General features: G+C 41.8%; 1 protein-coding gene across 3 annotated transcripts in view; it reads right to left on the reverse strand.

Annotated features, from left to right (window-relative positions):
* Nucleotides 1-27,550, reverse strand: part of HMCN1 (hemicentin 1) — a 312,463-nt gene that overhangs the window by 107,008 nt on the left and 177,905 nt on the right. For all 3 annotated transcript variants that reach the window (XM_075002181.1, XM_075002180.1, XM_075002179.1), the window contains exons 37-46: nt 27,145-27,246; nt 21,290-21,466; nt 17,386-17,537; nt 16,231-16,354; nt 10,415-10,590; nt 9,934-10,030; nt 7,355-7,477; nt 6,301-6,462; nt 3,696-3,977; nt 1,706-1,873 (exon numbers count right to left, since the gene is read on the reverse strand). In XM_075002181.1, coding sequence (XP_074858282.1) covers nt 1,706-1,873; nt 3,696-3,977; nt 6,301-6,462; nt 7,355-7,477; nt 9,934-10,030; nt 10,415-10,590; nt 16,231-16,354; nt 17,386-17,537; nt 21,290-21,466; nt 27,145-27,246 — 1,563 coding nt within the window. The remainder of the gene's footprint in view (nt 1-1,705; nt 1,874-3,695; nt 3,978-6,300; nt 6,463-7,354; nt 7,478-9,933; nt 10,031-10,414; nt 10,591-16,230; nt 16,355-17,385; nt 17,538-21,289; nt 21,467-27,144; nt 27,247-27,550) is intronic.

Raw genomic sequence — 27,550 nt, forward strand, 5'->3', positions numbered from 1 at the left:
TTCTAGCTGACTCCAGGAGTACCCCAGCTGTTGTCCTTCAATCTCAGATCTTCTCAACATTGTCCAAGGTCTTTATCTTTTGCATTTTCCTTGCGGGTTCTATGTGAGAGCTTGACGGACTATGTTGGATGATGGTTTTCCGTGAGTGTGGCCTAGCCATCCTCACTTTCTTCTCTTGATTCAAATGTTGAGTGGTTCTTGTCCTGCTCTGCTTCAAAGCTCCTAATTTGTGATAATGGCTCTTGCCATTTGATGTAAAGGATGTACCTCAGGCTTCTGTTTATGAATGGCTGTAGCTTGTGATTTGAAGACTTTTTAGTATGCTTCTATACAAGAGTACACTCTTCACATCTTCACTTTCTGTTGAAGATCCACAGTTTCACCTTCACAGATATTATTTGTGATCTCCATATGCGATGAAGAGTCTTAAATGCAGCTGTGGCTTTCTCTGTCCTGGCACTGATATCCTTGTCTGTTCCTCTGTCTCTGCCCATAATACTCCCCAAGTAGGTGAACTACTTAACATCATCCAGGTCATCCCCTCCCAGTGTGGTAATGATGTTGTTGGACTGGTTTAACCTCTTTGTCTTGGGTTTTCCCCTTGTCGCACTCCCAAGAGTATGCCCCTGATATCAAAATTTACTAAAAGCTCTTCCATCTCCTACCTTTATTATCTATCTTCATACAATGAAAAAAGATAGGATTTGATGGTTTTTCCTCCACATTTTTACAGGATAGATAGATAGATAAAACCCATGGATAAACAAGAGGATTCAGAGTGAATGGAAGCAATGTGTGGGCCACTCAATCAGTTTTTGATCCCTCACCATGTAATGCATGCTTTTGATTGATCTACAGCATTGAATTATTTCTCTGGTAGAGTGAAAGGGTAAACTCCTATAAAATATTAATTTAGGGATTCTTCCCACATCATCTTTACAAGCAAAAACAGTGAATGGTTTCCTGGGTGCCTAGTGGTAGAGCAGGAAGGGAGCTGGAGGGATGCCTCCTTAACCAGGGTCCTGGCTCTTGGTCCCACACCTGAGACTCTGCTGCCACTAGCATCCCAGTTCACACAGGATCAAGGCTGCCAACCCTACACCTTGGACTCTGCCACCAGCGGGCATACTAGTTTGTGCAGGTTGTGGCTGATAGCCCCATGCCTTGGGCTCTGTGGCCTGCGGCCAGCCATGTGTCACAATGCACCTCAGCTGGCAGTCAGGTGGCAACCTGGAAGGGTCCCGGCTGCAGAGTTGACAGGCTACTGGGAGCCCGGCAAGTGGGACCTTAGGCAGAGTTTAACTGTTAACAGAAATTGATAAGCATCAGTTCACCAGGTTAACCTCTTCCATTCCTAAAGTACAGGATCTTACCAGGTTGGACGACTGCCCAGGATGACAAATCCCAGAGTGGGATCTCGCTTGTGGGGGTGCACTGTGTTGCAGGCAATTCAAGGCAACAGATTCTCAGATCTGCACAAGTTATCACAGTTCTAAATGAAGTTTGGTAAGAACTTTCTGCTTGGTTAAGATTTGGTTCAACTTGCTATTTACTAAATGCTGCAGGCAATCTGAACCTAAGCTATGAGAGCGTTATTTCTACGGACAAGCATTCGGCAAGTTTCTATTTCTGCTTGTATTGCACGTGTCTCACACGCAGCACTCTCGCACTGATGATATGTTCGGAATAGCTGCTTCAGTTGTACCTGACAGAATTCTCACAGAGCCATTCAAGGAGATAGGCCGTCCGTTCTTGAGCCATATTATCGATGGCAGGGGGATTCCAGATACCTCACAAATCAGAGTGACGGGGTTTTTCTCCACAGTGCTGATGTTTTCAGGCACTTCCAGGTTGCCCACAACACCTGGAGGAACTACAAAGCAAAACAAAGGACAAATTACACCAGCGAATATTGAATTAAAATAATGTTAAGCTTACTTCTGGGTAAGACACACCATATTCTTTGAACTAACAAATGAATTCACTGCAGCTAAAATCATCCTGGCTACTACAGGACTGCACATTTGCAGAATAACTTGATTTTTCTATCTTCCATGGCAGCAAAATATCACAATTTTAACATTTTAGTCTTCATATTATTCAGACATCGTGTCACAAAGCCAGAAGATATAAATATCTTGGAGCTGATTCCATCAGTCCCATTAGCTCCTTTGAAAGGTTCAGAATCTGTTTTCAGTTGTTTTCAGGAATAAGGGGATGTCAACAAGGGCAGGGGTTGGTTGACAGAACCCTGTCTACATGGCTTGTTTTGTGATGACAGAAGCCTCTGCCAAGGCAGTGGTGTCATGTGACTATGAAATGAGACACATGACTGAGCAAATAAGTGGCCATTTGCATTGTTGCATGACCCTGCTGGTAGCAGCACGTCGTGTACATATTCCCCAACTGTTGCTTCTTGCTGGTTGCAAATGCTTGCTTGTGCTACGTTTGGTTTTCACCTGGAATGTCCTATCTGTTTAGCATCCTAATTCCTTGAGAAACTGTCTCTGTCCTAATACAATACTATAGTTCTTCTGTGCATCCACAGTTGTGGTTCTTCAGTGCATCCAACCTAACACCTACATAGTCTTATCAGATGAGGAGTAGCAGCAAGAGTTTCTTGGCTTTCCCATTATCCTCCACCTCAGAGTACAAGAGCCCAGATTTGATAACCTTCAGCATAGCTGTGTCTACACGTGCACGCTACTTCGAAGTAGCGGCACTAACTTTGAAATAGCGCCCGTTGCGGCTACATGCGTCGGGCGCTATTTCGAAGTTAACTTCGACGTTAGGCGGTGAGACGTCGAAGTCGCTAACCTCATGAGGGGATCGGAATAGCGCCCTACTTCGACGTTCAACGTCGAAGTAGGGACCGTGTAGATGATCCGCGTCCCGCAACGACGAAATTGCCGGGTCCTCCATGGCGGCCATCAGCTGGGGGGTTGAGAGATGCTCTCTCTCCAGCCCCTGCGGGGCTCTATGGTCACCGTGGGCAGCAGCCCTTAGCCCAGGGCTTCTGGCTGCTGCTGCCGCAGCTGGGGATCCATGCTGCATGCACAGGGTCTGCAACCAGTTGTCGGCTCTGTGGATCTTGTGTTGTTTAGTGCAACTGTGTCTGGGAGGGGCCCTTTAAGGGAGCGGCTTGCTGTTGAGTCCGCACTCTGACCCTATCTGCAGCTGTGCCTGGCACCCTTATTTCGATGTGTGCTACTTTGGCGTGTAGACGTACCCTCGCAGCGCCTATTTCGATGTGGTGCCGCGCAACGTCGAAGTTGAACATCGACGTTGCCAGCCCTGGAGGACGTGTAGACGTTATTCATCGAAATAGCCTATTTCGATGTTGCTACATCGAAATAAGCTATTTCGATGTTGGCTTCAAGTGTAGACGTAGCCCATGTGGCACAAGGCCCAACTATTTCCCTAGGTTTTTCTTAGAAGGTTATGTGGTGAAGCTGGGACGGAGGTGGGAGTTGGTTTGATTTTAGGAGGGCTATGCTCAGGGGTTAGAAGCTGCATATTTATTTTGTTTCTAAAATAACGCTTGTGCTTTACTCAATGTCATGTGCCTAGAGAATGTGATAGGCACAACAGGAAGATCTAAATCAGTATGACAGCTGTCTCCTTATTGTCCCCTAATAAATGTGAAAAACATACCTGCATCTACCTTGCCTAGCCCATTCATCTCCCTTACTCACCATGAATGTTTAAATCATATTTCCTGTCAGCCAGTCCTGCCACATTCACAGCAACACACACGTAGCGGCCAGTGTCAGACACCTGGGCGTTCCTCAGCTGAAGAAGACGTCCCTCATTCAGTATTTCTACTCCTCTCCCATTGACAATGGGATGACCATCTTTCATCCAAGTTATTGCTGGCTGAGGGTTACCCTGGACTTTGCATTCCAGTGAAATATTATTCCCTCTGGTGACAACAGCTTCAGATGGGTGGTTTCCACTGTTCAATATAGTTGGGCGAACTATTTAAAAAAAATGTAAAATTTTAGTAAGAGAGGGCGAGTTTCAGAATCTGTCATGATTCTTACACATATGAATGAGTGAAGTAATTGAAAGGGAGACCACCAAGGAACATCTCAGTGCTACAGAAAGGGATGACAACAATTCAGTAGGTGGCACTTTGAGACAGTACACAAATAATGCTGGGTATGAAGAGGCACTGTGCTATTGAATCTAAGATGTGAAAACACATCTGAAAATATCTTTACTACTTGTGATCAGTGTTCTTTTCCACCAGAATGAAAACATTAATCCCAGTATTCTGGCCAAATTCCAGTCAAAGTATTGATTGCATTTTCAAGATTAATAGTCACCCTGCATTTTCAAGCGACTGCTTCATTCTTATTCACCTTCAGTCCCAAATAATTGTGCTGAAGTGCTGTAGATAGATTTCAGTTTAGAGGGAGCTGGATTTCAGCAGTAGTAAAAGCAGTTGCTGCTTTGATGTGAGGATCCCAAACCACTTCCATAAACATAAAATCATAGGACTGGAAGGGGCCTCAAGAGGTCATGTAGTCCTGTCATAAATGCAGGGAACTGGACTAAATATTATATAAATCATCACTGACAGTTATTTATTTAACCTAATCTTAAAAATCAGAAATGATGGAGAGTCCATAACCTCCCTATGCAATTTATTCCAGTGCTTAACTTTGCTGACCCGCAGGAAGTTTTTTCTAATGGCCAGCCTAAACCTCCCAAGCTGCAATTTAAGACCATTGCTTCTTGTCCCATTATCAAAGGTTATTACAGAGAACATTTTACCTCCTTATAAGAACTTTTTATGTACTTGAAAACTATTATGCCCTCTCTCAGTTGTGTCTTCTCCAAACCAAACTAACCCACTATTTTCAATCTTCCTTCATAAGTAAAGCAATTTAAACACAGGGTATTTTTTTAAAGAAAATTCAAGGACAAGTCACATGCAAGAAACAGAAAATTGTGGCCATAACTGTGCCATGACTTACACCATAAATACCCTGACTGAATCTTGGTGAGGGAGGGCTGGCTGTCAGACCAGCAGAACCAAGTTTCAGGGTAGGGGAGCTCCAGGGATCCTGCTGCTGCTCTGCCTGATGCCTTGGAGGGGCAGAAGTGGAGTGGGTGAACAGCTCAGGGCTTGGCTGCCACCTACGACCACTACCAGGAGGGAGCCAAGGGGGGTCCACTGCTCCTCCTCACCTGAGTCACTGCTCAGGTGGTTGCTGGGATCAGCCATATCAGCTGCTCTTTGGGCGATCCACAGGACCAGCAGCCTGGGGCTACCAGAGCAGCAGCTAGTGCAGCTGGGTCCAGGCCATTCCAGCATCAGCTGATGCAGCTGGCTGGAGTAGTGCACAAGTGGCTGACTGCACAGCCACTCCAGCAGGAGCCACTGTGGCTGTCCCCAGGGCTATGTGAGCAGTAGAGCCCTGGGATCAGACACACTGGCTGCTTCAGAACTCACAGATGTCACAGGAAGACAAGTTCTTAAGCTAACTGTAGTGAAATTATCTCGCTACAAAATATAGAGACCCACCACTTTGTGGGTATTTCTTGACACATGCACAGATGATGATGTGACAGCACAGCACCTTTGTTTGAATTCAGTTAGCTGCTAACTGTTAGTGCATCTGTTACAGTTTACTTCCACAGCAAAGCTCCACAACATCTCTTGGTAGTTCTTGCATATTTGTGTATGCCTACTGTACTATTATTTGTGGTGAGCAAGAACATAAAACTACTTTACATATATTTAATATGCATTTAAAAGTGTATAGCCCCTCACATCCCAATTTTTGACTTCTGGTAAGGGGTGCAAGAGCACATTTTGAGAACCAAAGGGGTGCAGGCTGCAGTAAAGGTTAAAAGCCGATGATGTGATGTATATCACACGCAAACCATACTGCTCCATAAATACAGCCTCTATGCAGTGTTATCACAGCATAAAGTAATTTTCAGAAAGAGATGCAAAAGTGATTTTCACTTGAATTTAGTCTGTTAGATAAAGAACAGAATCAACCAGTTCCAAGAATTTCCCATCTGGTGTCTGGACTCTCTGTCAGAGTGCCCTGCATATTATTTCAGCTGTGACCTGACTCAATATCCTTATGTTATGTAGCCAGTAGTTTTACCAGGTGACTCCAAAACTGAATCTTGACTGTAGTTGAGCAAGTACAGTCTTGTGCTGATGTTACAACTGGAAGTCATTCTCTGAAAACTTACTGTCTTAAAAATAGGTTTACTAATTAAGGATTCACAATGTATTTTTCCACATTAATAACTATATAGAGACCAATGACCTACCATAAACTTGCAAACTGTATTCTTTCTTTGTGTTTCCAGCTATGTTTGAAGCCAGACACATATAAAATGCAGCATCAGATTTTTTAGCAATTGCAATCTGCAACTGTCTGCCTCCAGACAGGACCCGGACTCTTCCTGTAGGGTCAACTGGCAGCAGAGAACCTGCAAGAGATAGTCTTTCAGATAAAAACACAAAGAATGGCAATGAGGTGGATCAGTAAATTGCCCTGGCCCTTTTAAGATACATCTGAGCTGCAGTGTTGTCACTCATAAGAATAAAGAAGTTGCTTAGACCCAAATTTTCCAACTTGCAAGCCTAGTCTTGGATGCTTACCTCCCATTTGTGCATCTGAAAATCAGTACACTTGTATATGGAGGAGACTCTTGTAGGTGCTGAGAAATGTGATCTGGATTGCTCAGAACCTTTGAAAATGAAGCTGTCACTGTCAAATGTTTGAAATATTTTATTTAAAGCACCTGAGTGTGAAACTTTAGGTCTTAATATACAGTAATAAAGACAACTTGGATTTACCTTTTTGTTTCTACAAAATGACAAAATGATAAGGCACCTTAATAAAGATTTGCCATAATTGAATCTTGTCTGAAAATTCTATTAAGTAAAAGTACTGTTTTATAACAAACATTTCTGTTCCTACAAAATTCAGTTAGATTCAGGCATTCAGATACTACAAAGAATAGGCCATTAAAACCCCTAGATATACAGGTAAATAGATAAACCAGAAAGGCATGTTTTCTAGACTTAAACACTGGGATTGGTTAAGAACACAGGATCCGCAATGCTGGAACAGTTCAGTGATTCTATCTTGCCTGATATCATGTCTCCAGTTAGTCAATGCTTAAGGGTAGAGAGGAAAAATTCAGAATGCACTTACTTGTTCTATACTAATACATAACAGGGACATGCTTGTGATCAGTATATACTGAATTTCTTTGGAGTTTAAACATCCTAATTTCCTTACACAACTATGAAAATCCTCCCAACATGTTTGAGGGGTAAAATGGTGAAAACTACTGACAATGGATGGTAACTCACTGTTCTTTTTCCAGGTAAGGCTCGGAGGCGGAATGCCGCTGGATTCACATACCAAACTGATCAGGCTTCCTTCAAGGACTGTCAGCTGGGAGAGTTCATCTGAACCATAAATACTTGGTGGCACTGAAAACAAATTAACTTAATCAGCTTAAACCAGAATGAGGCCAATGTCAGAGCTGGCTAAAGCAAATGGAACACCATCATGCAATAGGCAGAACAGAGGGAGGACTGAACTCACTCCCCTGGAGATGTATGCCTTTGTGGAACACACCTCTGGCTGGCTCCCTGCTTCAGGGAAAAAAAGCAATTCCTGCCCTCTGCTGAGCATATGCACTGTAATTCTGACTGGTTCTTACACATATCACACAATAAGAAAAAGTTCCTATGCTCTTACCCAGGCTATAGATCTGCCTGGCAGAATGTGACCCTGAATGATTGTCTAACTCATCTTAGCTTATGTACCTTTAGACCCTGTAAAGTCAACAACAGCCACAATGTTGATTACTTCCTGTGGCCACAAAGGCCTTGATTGTCTGCATGTTTCATGACAAAGCATTTCCTTTTACTGGGTCTAAGTGTCTAAGTATGCAACAGGAAAGGAAGCAAGCAAAGAAGGGCCAATCCATTTTCACTTTGCTCTTCAAAGGTTTTGAATACTTTAGGTCAGTCCCCGAAGAAGCACTGATGGCCTGCTTGGAGTGGGGACACAACTATTCTTAACACAACATAGGAAATGTATGAAGGTTGATGGGAGAAGGCATTGGATAATTCAGACTGACTGGGAGAAGGGAATCTCACAAGGGAATGACTTACCCAATACGTTTTTACCACATGAAAATAGGAGAGCATTTCTGTCAGACACAAAGCCCTCTGATTCACTTAATTTTTTATTAAACAGAAACAGATGCATGCGTTTCAGCACTGGCAACTCTAAAGCTTTATACTGTATTATGCTGGTTTCAAGCATTGGTTTCATTTGTTCTGCTTCAAACCATTAAGTTTATACCAGTCTCCAAGGAGCCAAACACTGTCTTTAGCACATAACCTATATTCTGACCATTTCTGCAATTGGAGTTGGCTCTGGGGAACTCACTAGCACTCAGAACATAGTGAGAGGGACACATTTCCTGTATTTACTGCTCAAAACCATGGCAAGCACCATTTCTGCCCCTAATGTGTAAACAAAGGGCTCCATTCTAACTAGTTAACCACAGATGGTTTTTACAGGCAACATCTTGGTTTCCATTAAGTCTTCCCTGTAAATGCTGCTAACCAATATAAAATGATCTTCTCCTTCAAAATTGTATTAAAATGCTCGCTGTGCAGAAACGGGGAATCTGCTTCCCCCTGCTGAAGCCACAGAAGAATCCTTTCAAACAGAAGCATCTGCTGTGAAACTGAGGTGGGATGTAAGGGGGAAGCAGTAAGGCAGGGAGTATATGTGCTGCTGGTAATGGAAAGTGCATGGAAAAAGGTTTGCTATCTGTTCACATACTCGGTACGCCACAGGCATCATCCACATTGTAACAGAGCCCCCAGCTACCACATAAAAGCCAATCTAAATCAAGATCTTATGTCACCCTATTTCCAAATAAATTTTTGTTTATGAGAGTCCAGGAAAACATAATATTTTATGAGAATATTATGCTTTATACATACGGAACCAGATTTAAAATATCTGGCTTCCCTTTTGATGACTGGATTGCAGAGGGAACAAGTAATTGCATCTAACTTGGCAAATCACTAATAGGAAGACACAGAAAGAGGCTCAGAATATGTGTACTGAAGACACATACCACTAGGATAAAGGAACTACTTAGTTTTGTTAAGGTTGTTCTCATTTGTTGTTTGCATAGGTGAAATTCAGCCAGTACCGAAGACCATCTCCAGGCATATATGCCATCTAAATCCCACTTTAACTCTATTTTGAGGACTCATGTGGAGCTTAAATGGAACTTGGGACTTCTTCCAACCCAGTGCACTGACATGAATTTCACCTCAATAGGACAGTTTTCATTAAAGGGCAGTTTCATAAATTTATAATAAAAAAGAATTATCAGTATAATTTTTAGTTGGGCAAAAGTCGCCTTTTCTTCTATTTACTCTAAATATCATAATACATAGGTATACATTTTAGGTGTGCCAGAAGGTAACGTTTAGGAAGTTAATTTTTAAGGTACAGGTTAAACCTCTCTTGTCCAGCAGCCTCAGGACCTGACTGGTGCTGGACGAAAGAATTTTCCAGGCCACGGGAGGTCAATATTACCAACACTTCCACTGCTTACTGGACTCTTGGAAGACATTTAAAGATAAATTACAGCTAAGTAACAACACAGAACACTGAGAGCCAGGACTAGTGGCTGTGGACCAAACTTTATGGTACCTTGGGAATCTTGGCCACACCCATGATAAGTGGTTATCTGGCTAACTAAAACCATGCTGGATTAAAGATGTTGTCGGATGAGATATATATATTCTGGAACTACCTCATCCGGAAACATCTGTGGGCTCCAGTATAATGATTCACAGGTTTACTAAAGTTTTGATCCCAGACTCAGTATGGTATTGGTAAGACTTACCCCAAACATTAACATTATAATTCCTTTCTGTTTTCCCAGCAAAATTTGTAGCTTCACAAGTGTAACGTCCAGTGTCTTGAACCTGAGCTTCTTCAATCTAGAAATAAAACCAAATCTTTTCATTATCATTTAGATGAGTGGGTTTTTATTTTGTGCATAGATTAAAATGTATTAAATGTTATTAAGGTGAAGTTTATTTTACACCAGTCAACCTAAAACTTTAAACACAAATTTAGCAGGGATGATACACTGTTCCAAGTAGTCAGGACCCTGTGCAAAACCATAGCACAAATCCTTTATCACATTACCATCAATGGGACCAATGCTGTAAAGTTCTCCTCTCAAATATCTGAGAGCTTGGGAAAAGAATAGTGCCTTCACGACTGATAAGCAGTCCAGGAAGTAAGTACTATTGTATTAAGTAAGTAAGTAAGTACTTAAGTAAGTAAGTATTGTGAGTACTCTCACAAATGAACGTTACCTTCAGTACACTTCCACCTTCAGAGATGCTGAGACCTGGTTTCTTCAGCAAAGGCCGGCCATCTTTGAGCCAGGTCAAAACGGGTGGGGGAATAGCATTGCTCTGGCAGCGCAGCTCCACTGCTTGGCTGATGAGCACAGAGACATTCTGTTCTTCTCCCATAATGTTTGGTGGAACTAAAACAACACATAAAGCAAAGACTAAATCCCCTGGCAAAACATATGAGACACACTGCGCAGTTAGTCTGTTCCACCTGACAAAAATGAGACGGCAGCTAGCAGCCAGTTTCACAGATGTTGTGTGGTATGAATTAGCTGGTCTATGATCACCAATCAGAGTCACTTGTCTACAAAGATTTTTCAGAGATATGTTAGCGAAATTCCAAGTTGATGGAAATTCTGCCTGCAGGGAGATGGTAAAGATGCAGACTACGACTATGTCTACATTATGGACCTTACAGCGTCACAACTGTACGACTGCATTTGTGCAGCCTGTGCTGCTATAAAGTCTCCTGTGTAGCCACTCTATGACATGGGAGAGAGCTCTCCTGCCGCATAATTAAACCACCCACAACAAGCAGTAGTAGCTACATCCGTAGGAGACAGCATCCCTCCAACATAGTGCTTTCCACACTGGTGCTTTTGTCAGCAAAACATATGTTGGGCAAGAATGTGTTTTTTACACCCTTAACCAAAGGAAGTTTTGCCCAACAAAGTGTTACTATAGACAAAGCCTAAGGCAAACAGACAAATAGTTGTAATGTAATCTAGCAAATGACAAACCACAGAAAAGTTTATAAGTTACAGACCAAAAAGTCAAGAGGACATTTAGAACCATGGAACAAATATGGTTCAAAGGGCTGAAAAAAAAAAGAGCAACGAGATGAAGTAAGAAAAAAAACTGCCTTTTGCAGTGGCATGATGGCTGATGTTGAAACTATCTCATGCTAGGTTCCTTAAAGAAACACATATAGAAATCAGCAACAGGAAGTTGTTGAGGAACTCTGTGGCCTAACTTCATTTTTCCCATCTGCAACATTTTCTGATCTTTGGCAACTGGAAGAATTTTGATCAGAGAGGACAGAATGGTGACTGGTTCCAGTCAAATAAATGATAATTAATGATTTAATCATCTTTAGTTCATAAGAATGGCCATACTGGGACAGACCACCTAGCCCAATATCCTGTCTTCTGATAGTGAACAGTGCCCAATACCCAAGAGGGAATGAACAGAACAGATAATCATCACATGATCAGTTACCTGTCATTCAATCCCATCTTCTGACAAACAGAGACTAGCGACACCATTCCTACCGATCCTGGCTAACAGCCATTGACAGACCTATCTTCCATGAAATTATCTTGCTCTTTATGAACCCTGATTGGCTACATCTACACTACAGCAATCTTTCAAAATATTTTCTTCCAGAAGATCTCTCCTGAAAGAGCTTCTTTCAAAAGGGTGCATCCACAAAGAAAAAAGCGAATCAAAAGAGTGATCTGTTCTTTTGAAAGAGAGCGTCTTTAGAAAGAACAGGCCACGGAGAAAAAAAAATCAGGCACGATGAGGACTGCTCTTTCTAAAAAAGGGGCTGCAGAGCATCTACACACATTTTCTTTAGAAAGCTTCTTTCAAAGGAAGGTGTTCTTCCTGAAACAGGAGTGGAAGAGCACTTTCAAAAGAAGCACCACTTTCTTTCAATTTAATTTTGAAAGAATACTTTTTTGTGTGTAGGTGCTCAGCTGGCTATTCCAAAAGAGACCCCTCTTTCAAAAAACATTTCAAAAGAACTTGCTGATGTAAACGTGCCTCGTAGTCTTGGTCTTCACAACATCCTCTGACAAAGAGCTCCTCAATTTGACTGCATTGTGTAAAGAAATATGTCCTTTAAAATTTATGTATACATTTATCAATATTTATATAGTTATTATATTTTCTGAGAACAAGCACTATAATTAAATGAGTGTAAAAGTTTCAGTGACAACCCTCCCCTCCCCATCCTCACACATGTATAACTTCCTGAATAAAAATTCACCTTTGGGGACAAAAATTTCCCTTCTACACAGAGAATACATTTAGGAAGTCTGAAAGTTCATTAGCTACTTTGAAATGGTGAAAAGGTAAAAAACATTCACTCCTTCCCTTATTTTAAAAAGGGGGGGAAATTTGCTTCTCCCATCCATGGGTTACTAAAAAGCAACTGTTGTAGCACATGACATTTAAGTAATACTCAGTGAAGAATATGTCCAGGGCTAATTCTGAAAAGAGATTTAAATTGAGGGACAAATGCTGTAGCTCCTCACAGAAATAAATCTTATTCATGTCAGATACTCTTATGAGTAAGGGTTTGAAGGCCTAAAATAATGATGACTGAAAATGGGCTATTGTGCATTTGGTTAACTCTGAATATTTGCCCTTGCACTGATTGCAGAGTACCTGTGTGGGTCCTTTGAAAAGGGTGTTCTTATCTAAGGTAGACTGAAATTTTCAAACCTATTTGGGGGTGGAGCACCTCATTAGCATCTGCTGAAGCGGTTCATTACCATGCCCCTTCCGAAAGGCAGAGGCTAGTGTAGCCACGGCCTTTGGCGGTTTCTACACATGCCACTTTCTCCAAAAGTGGAATGCTACAAACAGCCCCAAATATGCTAATGAGGTGTGTATGTAAATTCCTGGCACCTCATTTGCATGAGGTCACATGATCTGGAGTCCGGAAGACGCTCTTCCGGACTCCAAAATGGCGTGTAGAAGTGCGGCCCCCCCAGGGGTCTTCCAGAAGGAGGCCCCTTCTTCTGGGTTCCAAATCACATGACACCGGGAATTTCCCTATGTGCCTCATTAGCATATTTTGGGCTGTTTATTAGCCTGCCACTTTCTCTGAAAGTAGCATGTATAGAAACAGCCTTTGTGTGTAGCAGCATTATTTCAAAATAAGCTATTTTGGAATAGCTCTTCTAGAATAGCTTATTTCAAAATAAAGCTGCTGTGTAGACAAACCCTTCGGCTACATCTACACTACAGTGATCTTTTTAAAGAAATTCTTCAGGAAGATCTCTTCTGAAAAGCTTCTTTCAAAAGAGGGTACCCACACACACAAAAAAGGGTTAAAACTTTGATCCACTCTTTCAGTAGTATCCACACAGACCCTGGTCATTTGAAAAATGGGCTGGGGATCAAAAAATCCAGCACCATGAGGACTGCTCTTTTGAAAAAAGGGCCCCCAGGGCATCTACACAGTTTTTTTTCCAAAAGACTCTTTCAGAAAAAGGTGCTCTGCATCATCTGGGAAAGAAAGAGGGCTGCCGGCAAAAGTGCAGAGTTCTTTCGATTTCAGATTGAAAGAGTGCATTTTGCGTGTAGCTATTCTGTGGGTTTATTTGGAAAAGGCCCAACTTTTTGAAAGAATTTGCTAGTGTAGATGCAGCTTTAGTGTACTGTTTCAACCCTTCTTCCCGTTTCTGCTGTTTTTTAAAAGGAGACAAATTAGACATGTAAACTTTATTAATTGATGCAGTATTAAGTTTCTGTCAAAAAATTAATAAACTGAGATCTGGAAAAGAGTTAAGTTCCAGTAAAAACGTGGGCATAGTCACATGGCACATGTCTAATGGGGCTTTTATTTCTAACTCTGTACTACATGCCTGTTCTCTCCTACAGACAACCTCCCAACCTCATGAGGATCCTCACTAACAGCCACAGTCTATACCCCAGGAACACCAGTCCTGGAACCTTTCCCTGCAACAAAGCCCGCTGCCAGCTTTGTCCACATATCTTCTCTGGAAATACCATCACTGGACCTAACCAGGTTACTCACAGAATCACAGGCACTTTCTCATGCTCCTCTACTAACATCATATATGCCATCATGTGTCAACAATGCCCAGATGCTTTGTATATTGGACAGACTTCTAACTCCCTTAGACAAAGGGTCAACGGGCACAAAACAGACATCAGAACACTTCAGATCCACAAACCAGTTAGTCAACATTTTAATGGAATGGGTCATTCTGTCAACGACCTCAAGGTATGTGTGTTACTGAAAAGACATTATCGTTCCTCTGTTGAAAGAGAATTGGACGAATTGACATTTATATTCAAATTCGGAACTTTAACACATGGTTTGAATCGCGATGGGAACTTCCTTGGTCACTATAGGGGCTTGTCTGCATACTTAACTCAATCTAATTCTTGATCTTCCCCCCCACACCCCTCCACTCTCTCTGATTTGCTCACCTTGATTATCTTTCTCTGATTTGTCCTCCTTGCTTACTGTTTTTGGTTCTCTGTGTCTTAAATATTGAGTCTGTTCTGGTATGGCTATGGTCTGAAGAAGTGGGTCTGTCCCACGAAAGCTCACCTAATAAACTATTTTGCTAGTCTTTACAGTGCTACTTGACTGCTTTTTGTTTTGGTAGTATATAGACTAGCACGGCTTACTCTCTGTTACTACACAGTGTGCAGTGTGACATAAAACAACACTGCAAGAACTTTAATTTTTACGGTGCAATCTTAACATTCCACAAAGGATGTGTAAGATTGAACAAAATAATAGTAAAAAAAAAACAAAATGCTAGGACTGTCTGTGAGAATTATCTAAAATGAGCTAAAGAGCACTGGGTAGTTCAAAAGCACGTCTCTTTCAACATTATTAGTTGATCCAATTAAAGGTATTACATCATCCACCTTGTGAGAAAAACCACAAACCTTATTTTTTTAAAAAAGCACATTTTTAATTAGTGCACATGACATTAAAACTGCCCCAAGTTATCACTCAATATACCAGCACTACAGCTCTCAAGATATCATGAGAAAAAAAAATCACAATATAACATTGTTTTTCTTAGCACAGGAAATACAAAACAGAACAGCTGATATCCACAGCTTGGAAATAATTTAGGGGAAAAGTCTGGTCTCTGCGGATAAGAAACATAACTGAAAAAAAATCTGTTTATCTGGCCTTCTTTGTAGAATTTACAAAAGACCTAGATTCTTCATGACATTTTGTGGAACTGAAAATTGGAAGCTAACTTGTAACTGCAGAACACCAATTTATTTCCAAATATTTTTCACCAATTACTTCTCCTTTCAGCTACATGACTTGAAATACGTTTAGAAGGAAACTGGGTTTAAAAAACTGAGACACAGGAACTAAAAATAAAGTGAGGAATTTGTTTTGGAAGGACCAAAGGATTAAAATGAATCAAATTATCCTACAGGAGATGTGTCAACAAACATGTTCCAAATCTTAGTTTGACCAAGTGTGTACCAATTTTCAAACCATCTCTGCCCAGGCAGCATTTCACATACTTCTCTTCTTCCCAGTTCTTAATCCCTACTGGATTTAATGTTAATCCCTACTGGATTTAAATATTAATTTTTGGTGACAGCCTTCAAAACTGCTGAAGATTACCATGCAGCTGAGTTTAACCCAGACCAGCCTCTATGTCAATGATCTTTTTCAACATGCATCACTACAGTCACAGAACCCTGTCACAATTGGTGACATTTCTCACCTTTGCTAATGACACATGTATCTAATTGTTGCGACTCTCAGAGAAAGTCACACCAGTTCAAGACTGAGAAACATTGTCAGGCAATATGGAAGAAACTTACATCACTCCGCTTCTGCTATATTCTCTTGCAAATGTGCAGAGGAACATATTTCTTCTCACTACCCAGGCTCTTTCCGAACTTATGTTCAATTAGACCCAGCCTTCCTTAAAGTCACTTTAAGACTTGGGCCTTTGTTATGAACAAAAACCAATGGAAACATCAGTTTAATTGTTCATACATTAGGAAGCTGTCAGAGTGCTCACCGTAAACTCTGAGATCGATATCCCTTTGTTTCTCCCCAGCAGCATTCACTGCAACACAGGTATACTTTCCTGTGTCACTGATCTGAGCACTAGTCAGTGCCAGGATACGACCCCCAGAAAGAACCTGTAAAAGAAAAGTTGAAAGGACACTGTCATTATGCACTTCTTAGTTTCTCCAGTACCATACTGTAGTACAACAGACTTCAAACCATACTCTTTCATTCTGAAGCAAAAACAAATGTTCCTACCCAATCTCTTCTCTCTTTCTCTTGTGTTTCTCCCATATCATATCCTGCTTAACTTTATGCAGCTACACTGGGCTACTTGTATTCATAAGTCTTTTCAGGATCTGGAGCTTCAGCCTCCCACTCTCAGCTTCACGCCTATTTTATCTTTCTCCATGCCTGGAACAATATTCATTTTCTATCAAGTTCCCCCTCTCCCCTCTTTCACATGTCTCCTTAAAATCCACTTTTCCAGGAATCATCCGTTCCATTCTCTCCAACTCCCCAGGTGACATTTTTCCCCAACTTTTATTTTGTATTTTATCTTGGCTATCTCAACAGTGACCCTTCCCTTACACATACTCGTAACTCACAATTTTATTATATCACGCTATATACATTATTTGCATTAATAACAGCACTTCTGGTTATCATTATGGCATTGTATTTATGGTTAACATTCCTTGAATTCCTGTAATGGTAATTTTTACTTGCATTTACTACCATTGAAAAAGTGCTAGGTTCACAGCCTCTACTTAGCCACAGAACAGCTTTTCACTGGCAGAGTGTAAACTTCCTCAATTTGCTTGACCAACGTGGTCCAATCTTGACTTCAAATGAACCACCTCATACTGGCAGCAGGTTTAATTTCCTATTCCTTCATTCTTTGGCATCTCTATGAAGTGCCAATTTTAGTGGTATGAACTCTTGACTGAACATATCAATTTGTTTCATAAAGGCCACAATGAGCATCTTTCATACCTACAATCACGACAAACACTGTCGAGATTTGAACCAGTAACCTGGAGAGGAAAGGCATCATACATCTTATTCAAAACCCTTTAAAAATCCAGTTTCATTAAAATGAACTAGTTTTAAGAACCAGTGTAAAGATACAAATAAAAATACAAGTACTAACTGTATCAGTTACCTGGAGTCCATCAGAAAAGCTGGAAACAGGGCTACCATCTTTTAGCCAAGTCAGAATGGGCATAGGGATACCTCTGGCTTCACATTCCAACCTCACTAGATTATTAACCACCACTGCCACCATCTCATTCCTGCCAGAAATTGATGGAGGAACTGAAAAACAGAACAAACTTGAAATGGCTACAGAGGAATATAAATCAGAACAAAATTAAATGGGCCACTTACTTTTGGAAAGAGTTTTTTGTACTGCAACTGCAAGGCAGGACATCGTTTATTATTTGCCCACACTTTGCCAAAACCCTGTTCTCTTTACTTACATGAGTAGTCAGACAACTTCAGTGAAACTACTTATGAGAGTATGGTGAGCAGGATGGGCCCATAGCCCAGAGAACGGCTGTGAAACCAGAAATCATAACACCAAAACGGAAAATGCTCTCTCCAATTTTTACAATGCTGCATTCAGACCTTGTGAAAGATTGTACCCATGAGCACTCAGGCAATTTTCCCCTAAATCTAATGAAGCAAATCCTATGCAATATAGTGAAGCAGCTTTATAAAACTGATGTGAAAATTGTCAACTCCAGGTGCCAAAAAAAACTGCCTGTCCATTTTTTACATGATAATGAAAAACATCTTGATTAGTCATCATAAATGACTTGCTTCAGGTGAATGAATGAGTAGAATTTTGCAGGACTATATTTAAAAGGGACACTTGCTTAATTTTTTTTAAATGAATTGCTTTGGTCTTTTTTGTCACCCTCTCTCTTTATGGTTGCTTTCCAGAAACATGCAAGTGACTAAAGTATTTGTATCTATGCACTTCAAAGTCAAATGGATGAGTATTTGCAGAAAACAAAATTTAAATGTGAATGTGGGAACTACTTGACTCATCTCATTGGCCACCTCTGCACAAGAAGCCTCCAGCAACAGAAGTGATTGTCAGAAGAGATTTCCTGGCAAAACTTCTGTTGACAGATTGTGTCTACACCTAAAATCAAATCAAAAGAGCGATCAGTTCGGTCAACAGAGAGCAGCCAGACTACCCAGCTGCTCTCTTGACAGAAAGGCTGACTAGAAGCTCTGCAGACAGGGCTGCCTGGTGAACTGGAAGCCCTGTTTGTCGACAAAAGGGCCCCATGGCTGTTTTGTTGATAGAACACTGTCAAGAGAGGCATTATACCTGAACAGGGAGAGGTATAATGCTGCCAACGGATGTGCAGGTTTTTGTCGACAAACTGTCAACAAAGCACATTTTGCATGTAGACGCTCTATGGTTTTTGCTGACAAAACCTCACTTTTGCCAAGAAAAGCCTCTTGCACAGACTTAGACATCAGGAAATTAAAACAGGATCGTGTGACTTATCTCATCAATTATAACTAAGCAAAATAGCTTAAATATTCAGTATCAGTAATAAAAAGACCTCAATACTTCCAGTAAACTTTACGTGATTAATTCGTACAAAAAGTCAGTCATAATCTAATCTCAGATGTTCTACGTGTAGCAAAAATTGGGCATGTTAATCAGATAAATTATTCATGGTAAACTAGTTGCTCAATTGTCTTAATTAGTGAACAATTGCTGGTAAACCATCTGCAGACTATTCATTTTTCCTTATAAATAAGCTCTTGCAGAACCAGAAATATTGGAAGATATGCTGTTATGTTCACTTTGCATTAAAAAGCATCCATTGTTCTTCAGTTCTTGCACACATTTTATAATGGTAGGAAAACAAGTAGAAACATCTTCAGACAATGAAATAGGAATATATCTCATTTGAATTCAAAAGATTTGGCACCTATAAATAGTTCTAAAACTCCCTACAATTTTATGATTGAAGTATTATTTTCCAAGTAATTAAAATACAGAGATAATTTACGTTGTTGCTACCATTACTAAAATATTGTTTCTAAAACAGAATTTGAAGAAAATGATATATTAATGGGATAAGATATATGCTTTCATACCATAGTGCTGGGTATGAAATAAGACTCAAGATTAGATAAATATATGCTCATTAAACTCAGTATAACTTTTCCTGTGTTTTCCCATGAATCCTTTAGAGTCCATTCACTCCTCATTGTTCATAATTTCCATTTAAATTGAATGAAATATTGAGAACTGATTTATACATTATAACGATATTTACAGAGGGTAGAATAATAGTATTAGGATTTCATGCTCAGGCCCACTGATGGGGGTAGGGAGGGAGACAATTGCACAGGGGCCTGGTATTTCAAAGGGGCCTGGAGCTCTGGCCACCACCACTGCTACAGAGGCAGTAGCCAAGCACGGTCCCCTTTGAAATGCTGCAGCAGTGTCGCTCTGCACAGCTCAGGGAGGGAGGTGGCAGCTGACTGCCCTTGATTCCCCGCCCCTCAACCTCTGGCCCCACCCCTCCCAGGGTGCAGAGATAGGTCCCCCCTTCCACTTTGCCCCAGGCCTGCAGTGGCTGTTGGCCCCACTGCTCACTCTTCAAGTATGAACTGATCACTGGATAGGCCAGAAAAGCTTCTCTTCCCAGATCTATCAGATACACATTGAACTAGCTAGGTACATTTGCCTGTCTTTGGTACAACCAGTACTAGGTAATATGTTTTGATCTTCAATGGCAAATAAATCTAGGGAGTCTATTCTATCTGGTGACCCGAAGGATTTTAAACCGAACTGAAACTCCATCACCCATAAAAAGAAGCCCATATTCCTAGGAGTTATGTTTTAATTTTTAGCTTCTAACAACAATCATGGCCTTGGCACCAAACATTTCCTGGGGATTAATGAATGGAGTTAATTGCCTTTGGCTGAGTTTTGGGCCATCAAATTTTCTCAGGTGGTCATTGATCGAAAGGAAAGGCACTGCCTGAAGTCACTACTGGTTAATTAACATTAAAAGGAACGACCTACTGTTTGTGCATCTCAATGGAAGAATGTAACCCTGATATCACTGTGACAAATTATAGCTGCAGATTAGCGTGGAAGGCTCCCACCTAAACAAGCTGTAGATGTGCATGGATCTCGGGGCAGAATCTGGCTTAGGGCTGTAGGTTATCATGCAAGACCCACTGAAACCAGTGCAGCGTCCAACTGACTTAGACCTGCCATGTCATTTTATGCAACTAAATACAATTTTGACTCAATCCACTAACCTACGAGTCAGCTTCTGATCTCTTACTAACCTAGAGGTCAACAGTGAACAATACCCCAAGCCCTTTCGAACTGCTGATGCAGCCACACTTGTCACTCTGACAGATTTGAGTGAACTGCCCTCTCCTATTAGAACTGACAAACATCTTCAGTTAAGTTTTAACCTTGTTAGCGCGTAAAGAGACAAATGCAGGCTCTGTGCTCTCCCCCACCTCCTGACAGAAAATGATCCTAAGTGTTGATCCCCTCAGTTTTCTGAGGCTGGAGCACCATGAGGACAAATGAGTGGGTGCAGAACACTCACTGGCACCAAGCTCCTCTCTCTGCTCCCTCCCTCCATGCCTCTTGCACACTGGGGGCCCTGCTGACCTACTCCTCCCCTGCCCTTCTGGCTCTTCCAGAATGCTGTGAATCAGCTGATTTTCAGTGGTCAGGAAGCTCTGGGAAGGCAGGGGACGAGCAGGGATGAGGGGGCAGTTGGGAGAGGAGAAGGGCCAGGAAGAAGCAGGGTGAAGAGGTGGCTTGAGGGATGGGATCGAGTGAGAACAGGTCCTGCGATGGAGCAGGGGTGGGGCTTGGGAGACAGGACAAGCGAGGGCTGATGCTGGGGTGCAGCAGGAGGTCAAGGACCTCCCAGTTGGAGGGGGAAATCGGTGCCTACAGGAAGGAAAGTATTGAGTATGTGCAGTAAAACTGGAAAAGAGTGGGCAAAATTCACACAGAGGCTTTTCCCCAAGCTGTTTTTCTGATATGCAACACTTACCGTGAACCCGCAGGCTATAAAAGAGCTCAGCTGTTCCTGCTGCATTGACAGCCACACATTTATAAATGCCAGTGTCAGAGATCTGGACACTATCAAGCTGAACAATTTGCCCTCTGTTCAAGAAAGTGACACTTGCAGCACTAGTGAGTAGTTGGTTGTCTTTGTACCATGTGATAACTAGAATGTGAATAAGAGAGAGGGGAAATTACTGACTGGCATAACAAAGCTAGCTCTACGCAACAATAGAAACAATTTTCCAAATTATCTTAAAATGATCTTGCTTTGTTCAAATGCTAGTTAAACTTCTCGAAAAGCTAATAAAAAGGAATAAATATTCAGTATAGTCACACTACAATAGTATTGTAATTGATAATGATACTACTGATAATTATTAACATTTTGTAAGGTGCTGTGTATACTTAAGACATTCAGTAACAATATTTTTATAGGTATCTAGATATTTCTGATCAAAAGCAATTTATTGGTTTAGTAAATGGTTATTTAAGTATGTATACAGAGGCCACTTCAGTTACTACTACATTGAATAGTAACAGAGAAGAAGCCGTGCTAGTCTATACACTATCAAAACAAAAAGCAGTCAAGTAGCACTTTAAAGACTAGCAAAATAGTTTATTAGGTGAGCTTTCGTGGGACAGACCTACTTCTTCAGACCATAGCCAGACCAGAACAGACTCAATATTTAAGACACAGAACCAAAAACAGTAAGCAAGGAGGACAAATCAGAAAAAGATAATCAAGGTGAGCAAATCAGAGAGCCAAGTATACTTGGCTCAATCTATTTCTTGACCTTCCCTCCCACCCCTCCACTCTCTGATTTGCTCACCTTGATTATCTTTTTCTGATTTGTCCTCCTTGCTTACTGTTTTTGGTTCTCTCTGTCTTAAACATTGAGTCTGTTCTGGTCTGGCTATGGTCTGAAGAAGTGGGTCTGTCCCATGAAAGCTCACCTAATAAACTATTTTGCTAGTCTTTAAAGTGCTACTTGACTGCTTTTTGTTTTGATGCTAAATTTAAATATAACAATTTAAAACTATAGGACTACACTTCAAAACAGAAAATGCAAGATGCTATATTAAACTGAAACTTGTGCGGAAGCCAACACAGGCAGAATACAGTAAACTGAACAAGAATTTGGGTGGTGGCATTCAATTGTTTTGGCATTATAACTGACCATAACTGCTGAGGGTGTTGCTTTGTATCTCAGCCATGAGATGGCCCTGACATCAGAGCAGTTCTCACTAGCACCTTTTTGGGACATTGGTTCCCTGTTTACTCAGATGCAAGTTTTCTCTACTAAACCACTTCTTACAATACCTAGGTTTTCCATGAAACTCTTCCATCCAAGAAATAAACTGACCTGATCCTGATTAACTTGTGAGAGCTGCGTTGTGATCATAACATAAGGTAGTGTGACTGAAGCAGAGGTGAACCCAAACTGGGGCACCCATTGCGCCACTCTGGCCAGAAGAAGCTGCTGGCGGGGGGCCAGCTCCCAGGTCTTGCTTGCAGGGTGCCCTGCTAAACAGCAGGCAGGTGAAAGGGAACAGGGGGAGGTGCACCCCCACACGCACTCACACAGCAGTTGGGGACTATACCAGCCTCAAGCCTCTCCCCCCACAGTGCCATTTCGGGGTGAGGGGAAAGTGGATAGCTTGCTGCATTCTTCTCACTCCCAGCTGATGAGGGGAGGGGCAGAGGAGTCATTCATGAAGGCTGAGCACTTTCCCCTCACTCCCTGATAGTCAGGAGAGCGGAATAAGAACAGCAGCAGCCCCATATGTGGAGTTGCAGCCACCCAACCCTCATGAAATGGCACCCTTGTCCCCCCTGTACTTAATGTCCCCCCTACCACACCTTAGCCCCCTGTCCCCACACTCCACCCCACCCTTATATTTCTTACAAGTACTGTTGTATTGCCTCTGTATGGGTGGGCACAGTATGGCACTACCTGTAAGAAACATAAGTAACTTTCATTCCTGGACTGAAGCAACACCCTATTTTTTTTCAGTCACATCAAACAAGGAGATTTGTTGTTGTTGTTGTTGTTGTTGTTGTTGCTTCTCAAGGCCATATGCTGCCATCATTTAGCACAAAGAATTCTCATAGTCCTACACAGGAGTTTTGCGTTAAGAATTATGGTGAGATATGGTAAAGAAGAATTCTAACTCAACAGTGCAGCAATTAAACATTTCTTTTTATTTCATAGACATTTGATACTCCTTCAGTGTCAAAACCCAGCACATTTGTATTGACCTAAATGCTCTGTCTTTTACTCCATGAAAAAGGTAGTGAGATATTTCTTGGTGCTTCTATTCCCTGATCTAAATAGTTACAAACTAGACTGTTGCTTGCAGTGAGTGGCCGGAGGGGGGAGAGGGGGAAGCTGATTGCTGAAAGAAGGAGAGGAGGGTTGGTTTTTTGGGCGGGGGTGGGCTGGGTTAATTTGTTTTAGGTGATTGTTGAAGGGAAGGGGGTTAAGTTGATCACAATAGAATTTTAGCACTGAACAGAAAATTCAGCATTTTAAACAGTCGGGAACACGTGGCACTATTACCATAAGGAGATGATCTGGTATAATTTTTTCTAAGAATATAACCATTCTTTTTAAAATCATCACTAGGTTTGTAGAAACAGTGCTGAGGAAAAGTGAGTCCATGCCAAGTAGGTGTACAATGATAACTCTTGGATCTTTTGATATTGTACATCTGCTTTCTACTGTTGTAAATGACCACACAAGGGTGACAGACATGGGAAAATTAGACCTGAATGGTAGAGAAGTTCAGTTTGGATGCTCATTTGAACTTTAGCTAAATCTGTTTTCTGCCAACTGGGCCACAAAGTGTATAAAAATAAGCTCCTTTGCAGAATTTCAGTATTTCCTGAGTTTAACTAGCCAGTAAATACTACAAGACCAAACTCTGTCACATTATTGTAGTTCTTTCACTTCCTGATGCAATCAGGACGTTCTCAGAAATACAGATTACAGAAAGGAAAACATGTACTGTACTTTTCAAACCTTTAAATGAGGTTCACAGTTGGAAAGGGTCCAAATCAAAATTCTGGGTCTGAAAACATTCAAACAATGGAGTATTTGACATCCAGCCTCTTGAGCTTGTCTTTCAGGCTTGTTTTAGCTCAAGTTTTAGATAAAGATTATTTTATCTGAAAGGGTTCATCTGCCCTAATTATGAGCCAAACATTGAGGTCCTTATTCATGAAAATCCCAGTTGGACTCAATAAGCATTTGACAATGAAAAATAATGAGGAAGCATTTAGCATCATAAGCACAAAGGTGAATTAAATTGTCACCAGGTATTTGGGGTCAACATTTCAGAGGCTGGCACTGTAGGTGCAATTCCAAAAGCATGCATATCTTAGCACCATTTCAGCATGCCAATCTGGTAATAAAACAAACTTAGAGGTATTCCATGTGTATGCGAGGCCAGATGCTAAGTCCACTGAAGAGTTTGAAAAGATCTCCTGGATTAGAGTAGTTTTTGGATAGAGCCCTCAATCTTGCCCCATTTTTACCGGTATAGTCATGACACCAGGTTTTGAAATTTCAACTCATACAATGCAATATTTACCTGATAAAAAGACTAGGTGGGATGTATTTGTTTCTGTCTATTTTTAACAAAAGCTTGTAGTGCACAGTAACATTTGCTAACATTGCTATTGACTGTGAACATGACAGATGGAGTTATGAGAAGACAATTTATCCATGTTGGCATGGAACAAATCTGTGCCCTGGAAGGTGAAGTAGTGCAGGACTAATGCAGTCCTTAGGGATCCCGTGTGTCCCAGAATGGCCACTGCATAGTGTATGGCATGTGCAGTAGCACCCAAGCACAAGAAAACCATTGAAACTGGGGTGGCTTCTTCTGGGTGACCAGCCACTGTGGTGTGTTAGGTTGTGGTGGGGGAGCAGCATATAGTGAGAAGACCACCTTTCTTTTCATCTTTGCTGCTGTCCAAGAATACCAAGCATTATCTGGGGGAAAATGGCTGAGTCAGCACAGCACCGTTGGTGCCAAGGAGAAGTGATTCTGGCATCAGGGCACAGAAATGTCTCGTGATGTTAGAATCTGTTGCAGTGTCAAATGATGTGACCCCAAGGATCTGCTAGCAGATGTGTGTAGGCCCATCATGGTGCCACTAGCCAGTGCCAGGTAGTTGTGGGTTGGTACTGAAGTGGGTCATCAGCATCGAGGTGGTCACTGGTGCCAGCACTTGCACTACGGCACCGGTGATTTCTGAGACAGTTATCAGTGCCAATGGCGCCAAGGGTTGCTGAGCAAAGGTAGGTCTTCGCTGCTTACATTTATGGTTCAAACACTCAGTGCCTGATGTGCTAGAGTGTTCCAAGTTACTCTTGGGAGGATGTCAGCACTGCTGGTAAAGACCTTGCAGTGAATCATTTCTTTTTACATGGATAGCTAAGGAAAGAACGCGAGGCACTCCTCCTCTTCTCGTGAGCGGCTTGAGCCATGCTCCTGGTCGGTTATGACTGCAAAGGACAGCATTTAGGAGAGGGCTTAGGATCGCCCGTCTCTGAGAGGCAGGTTAGTGAGATTTCCCCATAAGTATCTGCTTTGGGCAAACTTTTGCTCATGATGAGATTTATCTTTAAGATAGCTGCAGTAGACACGTGTGGCAGGAATATGCATCTCACCAAGGCATGTGAAGCAGAGAGAATATCTGTCAGACAGCAACATGGAGGCCTTACAGGAAACCCACTGTTCAAACCTGGGGGAGGTATTTTGAGGCTCCCCAGAGAGGAGCTCCCATAGGCAGTTGTACCATTCTCTAGTTGTAGAGGCCCTTCCACATTAACAGGAGTAAAAACTTCTTTTTGTCATAAAAATAGAAGGATTTGATTCAAAACACAGGAAGTTGCACTTTTTAAGCCTGGCATGATATAGAGATGGCTCATGAGATCACTCTCAGAGGACAAGAATGGGAACAGAGAAAGAAATTCTGTTGAAAAAGATTTTAAAGGCTAATAACAAAGACTAAATTTTCTAAAGGAAGGGGAGAACTTGGATATATTTTTTCTAACTTATTTTCTATTTTCTCCTTTAATTTAGGAAGGAAGTGAAGCACTGTTCCAAGTTCCGTTTTCAGCCCAGGAAGACGGAGAAGAAACTGAGGAGGTCAGGATGTGTGCGCGCCAATGGATTTACACATTACCATGAGACATCAACTGTGCCCACACATCCTGACCAGCAGGCCCATGGATGTGGGGAATGGGCAGGCAAAGTGGGTAACTGCACCGGAGAGTGGAGATTCAAAGGAGCCTGGAGCTCCCAGCTGCAGCTGCTGCCACCACCATCACAGTAGCAGTGGCCACAGCCGGAAGTTTCAGACTCGTTTGAATTGCTGCCGAAACACGCGTTCCATCCAGTTCTGAGGGCTGGTTGGGAGGGTGGGGCACACTGCAGTCTGGGTGGTGGTAAGGGCTGACTGCCCTGGGCCCTGCCCCTTCTGCACCCTGTTCTGCCCCTTCCAAGAGCATGCAGCCAGGCTCCTCCACACCTTGTCCCAAGGTCCCTGGAGGCTTTCAGCCCAGCACCCGATCAGGCACTTCTGCCAAAGCAGCAATGGCACCACAATGCCATGTCACTTTCAGTGGAGCATCTACAGGAACAGCACTCAAAGAAGAATCTTATCTCATGTACATCACACAAATTTATTGGAGCTTCTTATTATTTATTTATTGTGTGACTGATTTTACTAGCCAAACATTAGAGATTTATGTTCTCACTAAGAAACTCAATTGTCATCACAAGCCTTTAAAACTGGGTAACCTGTTAAACTCATTTTAACATATGTACCTGGCAAAGGATTCCCAGATGCTTTGCACTCAAGGTGGACTGGATTATTCACCACCACTGTTTCATTTAACATCTTCCCTGCATCCTGCAGACGGGGTGGTTCTGAGAAAGGAGAGCAAAATTAAGGTTTAATTCATTTAGCCACACACGTGGAAGAACATCGCAACATAAAGCACTTTGTATCCTAAAGAACAGTGCTTAGTTACTGCTGAACATTTGGAGAACATCCCACACCTCCTTTATGTAGGCTCTCCCTAATGAAAGCAATTGGGCTTTTCTCCAGTTGTAAAGGTTCTTCAGCATTAACAGGTATAAATATTTCTTTTTGTTAGTAAGTTAGTGGATTTCACTAAGGATCCTCACAGCTTGAGTAGGGTAAGCAGGGGCCAGTGTTGAGAAGTCACTT

Source organism: Carettochelys insculpta, chromosome 9 (assembly GCF_033958435.1).
Source record: "Carettochelys insculpta isolate YL-2023 chromosome 9, ASM3395843v1, whole genome shotgun sequence".
Lineage (NCBI taxonomy): Eukaryota > Metazoa > Chordata > Testudines > Carettochelyidae > Carettochelys > Carettochelys insculpta.